The sequence below is a fragment of the Peromyscus leucopus genome, chromosome 5 (genome assembly GCF_004664715.2).
Source record: "Peromyscus leucopus breed LL Stock chromosome 5, UCI_PerLeu_2.1, whole genome shotgun sequence".
In the NCBI taxonomy this organism is placed as follows: Eukaryota; Metazoa; Chordata; class Mammalia; order Rodentia; family Cricetidae; genus Peromyscus; species Peromyscus leucopus.
This window is the reverse complement of record NC_051067.1, coordinates 114,221,827-114,234,097: the sequence shown is the minus strand read 5'-3', so window position 1 is coordinate 114,234,097 and position 12,271 is coordinate 114,221,827. Positions and strand designations below refer to the sequence as shown.

The 12,271-nt window shown below is 45.6% G+C and overlaps 1 protein-coding gene across 1 annotated transcript; it reads right to left on the bottom strand.

Annotated features, from left to right (window-relative positions):
- Positions 1-4,103: 4,103 nt before the first annotated feature.
- Positions 4,104-12,255, bottom strand: LOC114709105 (TERF2 interacting protein). The gene is made up of 3 exons (XM_028892761.2): positions 11,489-12,255; positions 7,337-7,461; positions 4,104-5,230 (listed from the first exon to the last, which is right to left on the bottom strand). Exons 1-3 carry the CDS (start codon positions 12,147-12,149, stop codon positions 4,835-4,837), a joined length of 1,182 nt encoding a protein of 393 aa, XP_028748594.1. The 5' UTR covers positions 12,150-12,255; the 3' UTR covers positions 4,104-4,834.
- Positions 12,256-12,271: the final 16 nt, after the last annotated feature.

Below are 12,271 nucleotides of genomic sequence, written 5' to 3'. Positions count from 1 at the left end.
CTCTCTGCAGCTAGGGGTTAGTTTTTTATAACTGTACAAGCAGTTCCCAGGCTCTGGGACACAATCTCTGAGGAGCAGGTATTTAGTGAAGAGCTGTCCAAAGCAGGAAATGAGTACAACGTGGATAGCACTTTGGTTTAGTTAGATTTCAGTCAGGCATGCTCTTTACTAAGTCCTTGTTTTATGTATGCAAATAGTGGGGAGTGCGGTGGTGTAATTCAGATTAATCAGATTCACCTGCATAGCCATCCCCACTCACCAGCAGACTCAGGCTTCCTAAGGCCTCTGTTGCTTGATAAACACCATGAACAAAAGCAGCTTGGGAAAGAACAGGTTTATTGCAGCTTACAGTTTGTAGTCCATCATCCATGGAGGTCAGGGCAGGAGCTTGGAAGCAGAAATTGATGCAGAGACTATAAAGGAGTGCTGCTTACTGACTTGCTCAGCCTGCTTTTCTTATACCATCCTAGACCTGCCCTGTAGTGGTACCACCCACAGTGGGCTGGCCCTCCTACATCAATCATTAATCAAGGACATATCCTACAGACTTGCCTACAGGCTAATCTGATGGAGGCATTTTCTCAATTAACAGTCCCTCGCGCCTTTAATTCCAGCACTCGGGAGACAGAGTCAGGCTAGCCTGGGCTACCAAGTGAGTTCCAGGAAAGGCGCAAAGCTACACAGAGAAACCCTGTCTCGAAAAATAAAACTAACAAAAAATGATAAAAAATAAAATAAAATAATAAATAAGAGTCCCTCTTCACAGATATGTCTAGGCTTGTGTCAAGTTGACAAAAGATATCCAGCACACCAGAAGGCCCAACAATCCTTTCTGACTGCTTCCTCAGAACTCTGGTGCCTGGGAAGCACAGTTCTGAACAGTCAAGAATGAGATCCATAATTTGGCAGGCTAGTTTCAGTCCTGGTCATGTGGGTTGAGAGTGGACACTAATGGCAATCAAGGGGAATTAAACATCAGATTAAATCCCAAATTAGTCTCGGAGAAATGCTATGGCCTCAATTATGCCCCTACTCCCAGTTCATATGCTGAAAACCCTTAGGACCTCCAAATGTCCGTGTACTGTATTAAAAGTGGTAACTAATGTAAAATGAAGCCATTAAGGTAGGCCCTATTCTAATCTAACAGATGTCCTTAAAAGAAGAGACCAGAGCATACACACTAAGAGGCAAAGCTAGAGGGCATCTGACAGTTCAGAGAAGAAACCAGAGTTTTTCACAACTTGATCCTGAACTTCTAGCCTCCAGAAATGAGAAAACAAATTTCTATTGTTTAATCCATCTAATGTGTAGTATATTTAGGCAGCACTGGCAAACTAAGGCAAGGGAGAGTGGTAGACAGCATCAAAAGACAGACAAGAGGTTTAGGAGAAAGGGTAGGCTGGAGTGGGGGCCGGGGGCTTGTTACTGGTAGAGGAAGGGCACAAGCAGAAATCCAGCACTCCGCCTGTATTAGTCAGGGTTCTCCAGAGGAACAGAACCAAGAGGATGAATGTGTACTATACAAGGTAATTGATTAGACTGACTTACACAATAAGGGCCGGATCATCTAATGCCCAGATATTGGAGAAATTATTTTGGCCACTCCACGTAGTTAAAAGGATATTTATTTAATGGCGTAACTCACAAATTAAGTAATGGGTAAGTCGCAGGGTCTGGGGAAGGTGTAATGCAGTCCAGCGGTGTTCTCCGGAGCTCTGCACAGTCAATCTGCACCGGTCAGCGTCCCGGCACCGAGAGAGCACCCAGCGAGAGCGCTGACCCATCCAGCTCTCGGGTCCCCCAGCGCCTCCCCTCGCCCCGCCTCATAGGCGTGACAGTTGCCAGAGTCTCAATGGGGGTTGGAACTTCCAGAACCAAGCTGGAATGGCTACCCACTACACCCAGAACCCTGGGGCTGCTCAGTCCATAAGCCTGGATGTCTCAGCTGTCCCAGTCTGAAGCTGAAGTCCTGGAGGATTCCTTCAGCCCACCTTGGAAGGCTAAAGAAGCTGGGTTCTGGTGTTAGCAGCACCAGCAGTGGAGGAGAGGATGCACTCACCAGCAGTGGGAGAGAGGATGTACTCACCAGCAGTGGGAGAGAGGATGAACTCACCAGCAGTGGGGGAGAGGATGTACTCACCAGCAGTGGGGGAGAGGATGTACTCACCAGCAGTGGGAGAGAGGATGTACTCACCAGCAGTGGGAGAGAGGATGAACTCACCAGCAGTGGGGGAGAGGATGCACTCACCAGCAGTGGGGGAGATGTACTCACCAGCAGTGGGAGAGAGGATGCACTCACCAGCAGTGGGGGAGAGGATGCACTCACCAGCAGTGAGGGAGAGGATGTACTCACCAGCAGTGGGGGAGAGGATGCACTCACCAGCAGTGGGAGAGAGGATGCACTCACCAGCAGTGGGGGAGAGGATGCACTCACCAGCAGTGGGGGAGAGGATGCACTCACCAGCAGTGGGGGAGAGGATGCACTCACCAGCAGTGGGGGAGAGGATGCACTCACCAGCAGTGGGGGAGAGGATGCACTCACCAGCAGTGGGGGAGAGGATGCACTCACCAGCAGTGGGGGAGAGGATGCACTCACCAGCAGTGGGGGAGAGGATGTATTCACCAGCAGTGGGGGAGATGGGCTCACCAGCAAGAAACCAAGGCAGGAAAAGCAGCCGCACAGCTTGTCCTCTTCTTTGTGTCCAGGGCCACTATGGGGGATGGTGCTGCCCACTCTGAGGGCCTTCTCCCTTTGGTTAGCCCTTCCAAGAAATGACCTCACTAACCGACCCAGAGGCATGTCTCTTAGTTGATTCCAGATGCAACTAAGTTGACAATCCAGATAGACTGTCATAACATACAATATATAGTAAGCTGTAAACTGCTTTGTGTTTGGAATATCTTTTGAGACTCAGGGTATAACAAATCAGGTCGCTGTGTAATATTTGACAAAACTGGAATTCTAGCTCTGTAAAACCTAGATGATAACTTTATTAAGGTACTGACATCCTAAATATCATATCTAAAGCAGTAATTTTAACCATTTTAGAGTTCTAACAAGAAAGTATACATTTTAAACAAATCCTACCATATAGCCCCTCTCAATTCCCATCTAAAAGTCACTACTGTAGTGAGAATTATATTACTGGAAGCATGTCATATGCCAAAAACATACTCAGAAGGGGGTTAAGGTTAAACACTTCACTTACACAGATTCCACCAGGAGTAAGCTATACAGAAAGTATTTGAGATATAAGCTCTTTTTAAAAACAAAACAAAACAAAACAAAAAAAAGACACCTCTTTTCAGTGCAGCTGATTCCAAAATACATTTAGGTGGTAAATGGAGCAAGACCAAGCTGAGTACTCTTCATCCTCTGATTGCCAGCCACCAAAACGTGTGACTGCTCCCGAGAACATTAACTCTACAGCACTTCAAGGAGGAAGGGCCAAGCAGGTACGGACTCCCGTTGGTGGGGGCGCTGGAAATGTGAGTGTCCAGAGTACGATACAGGGCTCTCACCCCTGCTACCCAACCTCTGGTTCTCTTCCCCTGGACTCAGTATTTCAATCAATTCTGCCACTCGTCATATAGTTCTGACGCACATCTTCCCTTTGCTCCATCCAGGAAGATCATCTTTTTATGATTTATTAACTCTAGAATGACAATTTACCTAAACCATTTCCTGTATAAAATCAAAAGAAACAGCTGTTGATAAGACTCGAACACCACCCAGGTGTTGGTGGCACACACCTTTAATATTAATCCCAGCACTCGAGATGAAGGCCAGCCTGGCCTACAGAGTGAGATCCAGAACTGCCAGGACTACACAGAGAAACCCTGTTTCAAGAAACCAAAAACAAAACTCAAACACAAAATTATATTTATTTTGAATGATATAAGCAACACAACAAAATGGACCAATCCGCTAAATTTTAACTCTAGCACAATTTTTCAACAGAAAACTTACGTTTGGTAAGATTAAAAAACACATCACAATTAACAGTATCCAACCAGCAGCCCCCATGTGGCTGGGGAGAGCTACAAAAGGGAGCCACAGAATCATAGACTTAGAGCACAGAGGTTTTTTGAGGGTGTGTGTGTGTGTGTGTGTGTGTGTGTGTGTGTGTGTGTGTGTGTAACTTGATTTTTTTTTTCTTCTTGACTGTGAAGTTCATATCTGACATCTGTTATAATGTCAAGACTGGACGCTCCCCCACAACTCTAGGGTTTTACTGTACACAAAACTGAGTTGTTAAGTAAGCAAATGCATACTAGAGACTTGACTGAGAACTCAAAGAATAACAGCCAGGGGAGGAGCAGAGTTTTCAAATGCTGTTAGCAAGCTGAAGGTGGAATTTTTCAACACAGTAGAAATCAGAGCTCCTGGGAGATGGGATGGTTTGGAACAGTCCATGGTATAAGCTTTGCAATTAAATCTTATTTCTAGACTCATGGTTTGGGACTCTTCATCTAAAACAACTTCTGCCGAAAGAGGAGGAGGTTTTTACTCATCAAGAGTGGAAGGACCTATTCCTTTTCATTTCCAACTGTGATTTTGTCACTAGGCTCCTGTCACCAATACGACAGGGGTTGCTTTCCAGCAAAGAATCACTACTGTACACTCCAGCCTCTTGGATTTAGATTTCCCTATCATAAACACAGAGATGCTTGCCAGGGACCACTCTACATCCAGTTCCTTTTGTTTCATCGTGCTATATAACGCTGCTTGGCTACAAAACCTGGGGCTCACAGAACAGCAGTGCTGGTCGGTTTCAGCGGTCACAAGATGTTTGTATCGTCACCTGCCACACCTTTCTCGTCATCTTGTCCACTATTTCTTTCGGAATTCAATCCTCCGAGCAACATTCTGAGCTCCGAATTTTTTGACCAATGCATTTCTAGTGTCTTCATCATCCTTTTGCAAATCTAAGTCATCTTGCCAGGACCAGATTGGATAACCATCAGATCTCCGGCCAGACTCTAAAAAGGAGGAAGTGGCCTCCACCTCACCACTGTTTTTCAGGAAGGCCTGTGTAACTGTTGATAGATCCAAGTTAAACTTTTCCATCAGCTGCCGGATGATTTTGATGGCAGTTCCCACTTCTTGTGTAGAAACTTTTGGTTCCTCTTCCTCCTCATCTGGCTGTGTTTCAGAATCTTCCTCAGGTGTGGGAGGATCATCATCACACATCGTTATATGTATTTCAAAGTCAGGGCTCTCACCGACCTATAAAGAATGAGGAAGGAGACCAGTTCGTATTTACTTAGCCTTGAACTCTTGCAATATATATCTTTCCCAACTACCATTCCCTGGCTCTTCACACATCACCTGGGCCTCCTCCCTTCAGTTCCTCTCATCTATCTTTATCCATGCTGACAGTGCACATACATATATGTGGATAATAAATGGAAGGGAATATTTGTACCTATCTATACATATATATATATTATCTGATTAAAATCCCAGCATTCCTGGCAGAAGGGTCACCCATAAATTCAGAGCAGTTTTGGCTATACGATGAGAATGTTTCATGTAGTCTAGCTGACCTTGAATTTACTGTGACCTTTAACTTTTTTTCCCCTCCCTCCACTTTCTGAATTAATTTTTAATTTTTTATATTATTTTATGTGTATGGGTATTTTGCCTGCATGTATGTATGTGCACTGTGTGCATGCCTGGTGCCCACAGAAGTCAGAAGAGGGCAATAGATACCTGGGACTGGAGTCAAAGATGGTTATGAGCTGCTGTGTGGATGCTGGGAATCTAACCCGAGTCCTCTGCAAGAGCAGCAAGAGCTGTTAACCTCTCAGCCACCTCCCCACCTCCACCTGTTTCTGATTCCCCTCCTCGGACCCCCATGTGTTGTAATTATAGGCATGTCCCACCGCATTCACTGAGACAGTGTGTCTTTTTTTTTTTTTTTTTAATTTGAGACAAGGTAGCCCTGGGTTCCATCAGAGGTAATATAGCCAAGGGTGAATCATAACCACTTTCTTTTCTTTTGTTTTGTTTCCAAGATAGGGTCTCACTACATGGTTCTGGCTGTCCTGGTCTCACTATGTAGACCAGGCTAGCCTGGAACTCACAGAGATCCATGGGCCACTACGCCTAGTTCCATAACCACTTTCTTTTGTGTTAATAAGCCAGATTAATTCAGGACCAGCAAAATAGCTGGGCAGGTTAAAGCTCCTGCTGCCAAACCTGACAGCTGAGTTCAGTCTTCAGGACCTACACGGCGGAAGAAGACAAGCTTACTATCCAATAAATAAGATTGTAATAAGGGGCTGGAGAGGTGGCTCATTGGTTAAGAGCACTGGCTGCTCTTCCGGAGTACCTGAGTTTGATTCTCAGCACCCACATGGCAGCTCACAGCTCCAAAGGATCCAATACACTCATACAGTCAAACTATTATACACGAAATAAAAATAAATAAATCATAAAAAAAGATTGTAATAAAATTTTTAAATGTTTCTAAAAAGTTAATTCACAAGATATTTATTCTTACTGAAGATACACAAACATAATTTGGATAAAAAAATTAGTTGCCATCATTTTACAGCACCTGTTTTTCTCAAAAGCTATTACTGTGGGATTCTAATATCATAGACAGATTGAATATAAAAGAAAAATTTCCAAAGAGCCAGGCAGTGGTGGCACATGCCTTTAAACCCAGCACTCAGGAGGCAGAGGCAGGCGGATCTGAGTTTCAGGACAGCCAGGGCTACATAGAGAAACCCTGTCTTGAAAAATAAAACAAAACAAAATCTCCAAAGCTCTAAGCACACAGAAACCTAAATGCTTAAACAAAATTACTAGAAATGTTTTGAGAGTTAGATTTATGCTCCTGAGAGGCGTAAGAACATTCTGAAACAACCAAATAAACTTCGAGAAGTACACACTCAGATCAAGTGGTTAAAGCAGAATCCTTTACACTGCTTAAAATACAACCATTCCTTCGCACATGCCTTTAATCCCAGCACTCAGGAGGCAGACAAGCAGACCTCTGTCAGTTCAAGGTCAGCCTGGGCTACATAGCAGACAGATTCTAAGCCATCCACGACTACACAGTGAGACCCTCTCTCAAAGTAAAACAAAAGAAAAATAAAATAAAATAGTTGTGCCTATTCAGTGTGATTTTTCCCTCTGCCACTCATAATATCCTGCCAAATACGGAAAGCTCTGTGAAGCCTAAAGCCAGATCACATCTATTTTCTCTCCTCTTTGATCCTGAACTTCTCTATGTTCTCAGCCTTGGGTGAATGAAAATTGTAGTTTAATAAGCAAACAGGAATGGAGGCAAGGGGGAGAAAGGAGTAAGCTGAGCTAACATACCACAGCGTCTTCAAACTCCCGAGTGGCCTCCTCGAAGAGCTTCTTGACTGACTCATCACTCTCCTTGGTCTCTCCCTTCACACACTCTTCTTCAGGCAAGTCTGGTGTTCTCTTGTTCTGAGGTTCTGTTAAAGAAAATGACAGCAGATCAGCATGGCTCATCTGCACAGACCATATGTATCAGTTCCATGTGCCCAGACTTTTTTCTTTTAGAAAATACTTTTATTATTCAGTATGAAGAGCATAAGATATACCCACCCAATAATTCTCACACTTGTTTCCAGAGATAACCTACAGTTCCAACACTCAGGAGCCTGATGCAGGAAGATTTAGGCTACCGTAGGACTATAAAGTGAGTTCCAGGTTGAATGAAATAATGAATGAGGACATGATGATTCTAGGTATGGTGGAGGTTTATGGTAGGTATGAGGGAGATCATAGCCAGAGGCATCTGGAAGGGTCCAGACAGAACCAGGCCATGAGAGGAGGAGAGAGAGAGGCAGGGAAGAGAAGAGGGAGGGAGCAAAGAGTACCTAGGAACCCGGAGGCCAAGAGGCTGGCATAGCCAAAATGGCTAGGTTATATAGGAATCGGAGACTCTCCTGGGCTGGAGAGGTTGAGGATAGGAGGCAGGGGGGCGGGGTATATCAGCCAGGATGACTCTGTAACTGGTAATGAGAGATGCTGGGAGAAGCTGGAGGCCAGCATCTGCTTTGATATGTTAAATAGGCACCTAAGTTAGCCATTTGTCCCAGGTAGGGCTAAATTGCATGATTCTACCAAAAAATAAATAGATAAAATTCTGACAGATGTTACAACATATATTGCGCTAAATGATGTCAGCCAGATACAAGAGGACAGATGTATGACTCCGTTTACATGAGGTACTTAGAGAATGAATTCATAGGGAATGTACAATGGCAGAGCTGAGGTGAATGAAAATCCAGTGTTTAATGAAGATAGTTTTAGTTTTGGAAAATGGCTAAGTTCTGAAGAGGGATAGTGGTGATAGTTGTACATCTGAATGTACTTATGCCACAAAACTGAATACGTAAAACAGCTAAAATGATAAATTTTGCATTCTTTACAATAAAAATTCTAAAACGTATATAATTACACAGCAAAAATTCAATTTTACTGTAAAATTTATATATAGCAACTAAAGCATCTTTTAGAGATGTGTGCTTAAATGACACAATAGAAAACAAAATAGTGTATTTCTGTGAACATAACACTAAAGATAAATATGGAAGTCAAAAATGGCTGACGTTTGGGGCTATCGAGATGGCTCAGTGGCTAAGAACACTTATTCCTCTTGCAGAAGACCCAGGTTTGGTTCCTAGGACCCATGACGGGAGCCTTGACACACATGCTGCCATATTTGGGTTTCTCTCTTTTTTCTTAGATCTAGGCCTTGCTTAAGTCTTCATAGCACCAGAACCTTGTCTCACAGATACCAGAACCTCTTCTCAGCTATCAGGTGAATGAGCTGCAGTCAAGCAGTTAGGCAGTTAGACAAGGGTAGATAGATAACCTTCAGAGCAACATTTCCTGCTGGCCAAACAGCCCATAATTAAGTCCCTTCCTGCTTGCAACCCCCATAATTAAGTCCCTTCCTGCTCGCAACCCCCTTTGCCTACCTATATATGCCTCGAGAGAAAAATAAAATTTTGGAGCTTGATCAGACATCCTGTCTTGCTCTCATTCTTTGTGTCTCTTGTCCCTCTCATTCGCCGGCCCTCCCTTTAGGTCCCTGTTGAAGACCCCGCTGGCCGGGACAGACCCACACACCAGGTCATGTCTGTCTGTAATTCCAGTTCTAGGGATCTGATGCCCTCTTCTGATCTGCACAGGCACTAGGCACATGGTGCACAGACATACATAAAAGTGAAACTCATAAAATGAATATGAAAAGGGTTTTTTTTCTAATGTCTGACATTTGTTTCACAATCCAGTAAAGTGGGAAGAAGGGTACAAATGACAACAGTGGCTATGAACTATAAACACGCAATACAGTGAAACTGTATGATGAGTACATGAGTACATGAGTAGCTCATCATACTACTCTACATTTATAAATGTTTGTACTTTTCTTATACTAAAGTGGGTTGAGAGCATACGCACAGAGCGTGTCTTCAACATGCACAAGGTCCGCGTCGAACACAAGAAGAAAAAAAAGGAAACCCATCATGTTGCATTCACATAATGGAATAAAATGCAAATGATGGGGAAAAATAAGGCAAAGCTCTATACAGACACAAAGAGTTCAATTAATTAAAAAACAAATTTGGTGCAGTGGTGCATGCCTTTAATCCCAGCACTAAAGGAGGTACTATGGAACACTCTTTTTGTATACCGAATATTTGTTGCTCTCACTGATTTTAATAAAGGGCTAAATGGCCAATAGCTAGGCAGGTAGAGGATGGGTTGAACTTTTGGACAGAGAGTGTGGGGAAGAAGGAAGGTGGAGTCGCCAGTGAGAGGCAGAAGAAGCAAGAGATGAACATGCTGTGCTGAAAAAAGGTACCACCACGTGGTAGAGTATAGATAAGAAATATGGATGAAGTTGTAAGAGCTAGTTAGTAACAAGCCTAAGCTATCAGCAGAGCATTTATAATTAATAAGTCTCTGTGTGGTTATTTGGGAGCCAGCTGGCAGGACAGAACTCACTGGTGGGACAGAAAAGTCTGCCTACAGGAAGGAAGGCATCTAGATATCTGAGTCTGAGGATAGCCTGGTCAATATAGCAAGTTCTAGCCCAGCCAGGGCTACATAGTGACACTCTGTCTTGAGACAGACAAACAGAGAGAGAGAGAGAGAGAGAGAGAGAGAGAGAGAGAGAGAGAGAGAGAAGCAAGTGGTAAAACAAACTGTTATTTAGTTGCTAGTATTACTATGAGCAAAGGGGGCAAGAATGGACAAGACAGGACAACAGCAGTTATTCCCAGGACAGAAGCCAGGAGAAGGGTATTTAGCAGGAGACGAACTTCACTATGCACTAAATTTGGAATAAAGTCCTCAAAGCACAACTGCCATTTAAGAAAACATTTTTTTTTTTTTTTTTTTTTTAGCCAGGCAGTGGTGGCACATGCCTTTAACTCCAGCACTCGTGAGGCAGAGGCAGGTGGATCTCTGTGAGTTTGAAGTCAGCCTGGTCTACAGAGCAAGTTCCAGGACAGCCAGGGCTACACAAAGAAACCCTGTCTCAAACAAACAAAATAAATAAATAAATTCACCTCACCTAAGACCACAAAGTAACCGTCCTTCCTATATGAAAGTACATTCAATCCTATCAAAGCATGGAAAGAAACTGATCTGCCATGCCTTTCACCTGGCGTATATTGAATAGACCAGAACATGGGCAACATCTTAAAAAGGAAAAAAAAAAAAAAAAAAAATTCCAGGCAAGCTGGGCCATGGTGGCACACGCCTTTATTCCCAGTACTCAGAAGGCAGAGGCAGGCAGATCTCTGGGAGCTGGAGGCTAGCCTGGTCTACAAAGCGAGTTAAGGACAGCCAGGGCTACACAGAAAAACTGTCTCGGAAAAAAGCGGGGCGTGGTGGAACATGCTTTAATCCCAGCCCTCGGGAGGAGAGAGAGGCAGGCGGATTTCTGTGAGTTCCAGGACAATAAGACCCTTTCTCAAAAAAAAAAAAAAAAAAAAAAAAAAAAAAAAGTAAGAAAGAGAAGGAAAGGAAGATCTCTGAGAAGAGAAACAGGATACCCTGTAACTTCCTGGAGGAAAGTTGGGTAGCTGGTGGGCAGGAAGGGTAGAAGATTTTCATATACAATGAGTTCCTTCTGAACACAGAACCGTTATTAAAAAGTAGTTACTGTCCTGTAGTCCCAGCCACTCCGGAGGCTAAGGCAGGAAGATCAGCCTCAGAGATCGGGGACAGCCTGAGCAACGGAGCGAGACCTCAAGTTCCCCGCCCTCCCAAACCCAAACCAATCAGTCAACGACATCCAGTCATTGCGAAGGAAACGTTAGTGAGAAGGTAAATTAAAACCAGAGAGCAGGGGATAGGAGAAAATAATGTGCTTTCACCCGGACCTCAACCAAGGAGGGGCTGAGCTATGACCGTGGCGCCAAAACGGACGCTGCTGGACAGGCAACCCGGCCCCCAGGTCCCTGGAGGTGCAAGCCTCACCCCCGCTATCCGCGGCCTCGGGGTCCTGCTCCGCCTTGCGCTTGAGCTTCTGGGAGGACGGGCTGACGGGGGCGTCCCCTAGCAGGTACTTGTGCTCCTGGCCCCGCAGATGCTTGAGGTAGCGGTCCTTGAGCGACTGCCAGGAGTGCTGCGTGAGCGAGCTCTTCTCCATCGCCTTCCACAAGGCGTTGCCCGTGACCGAGTTGGGCGAGCGGGCGTTTTCCTTCACGTAGGTCAGGATGGCCACGTCGTCCGCGTCTGTGTAGGCGATGCGCCCGGTCAGAGGCGGAGGCTCCAGCTCCGTGGAGCCCTCGGTGGAAGCCCCGGGCTTTGTGTCCGCCGCCTGCTCGGTCAGTCCCAGCCGGTATCCCTCCAGGTCCAATCTTTCGTTGCGCTCCACGCAATCTAGGATGTACTGCGTGGAGATGAAGTCGCCCGACGCCTCGGCCAGCGCCTCCCCGGGCTGGGCCAGCAGCACGGCCCCGGGCTCCTGCACCCGGCACACGGTGCCGCCTCCGTGCAGGATGAGCGTCGACAGCCGCCGCTTGGCCGGGCTGGGCCGCACGTAAAACGACATAGCGCTGCCATCTCCTCTCACGAACAGAGTGGAGGAGTGAGTGGGTCCATTGGGGTCTTTACCCAGCTCCAGTGCCTCCGCCATACCTGTCACTCCGCTGCCGAAGAGCCGGCGGCCCCAGACTAGCGCTCGGAGAACAAGGAGATTGACACTCCGGCCGCGGAGCCCAGCACCGCACCGCGCCTGCGCCGCGAGAGCCCAGTGCC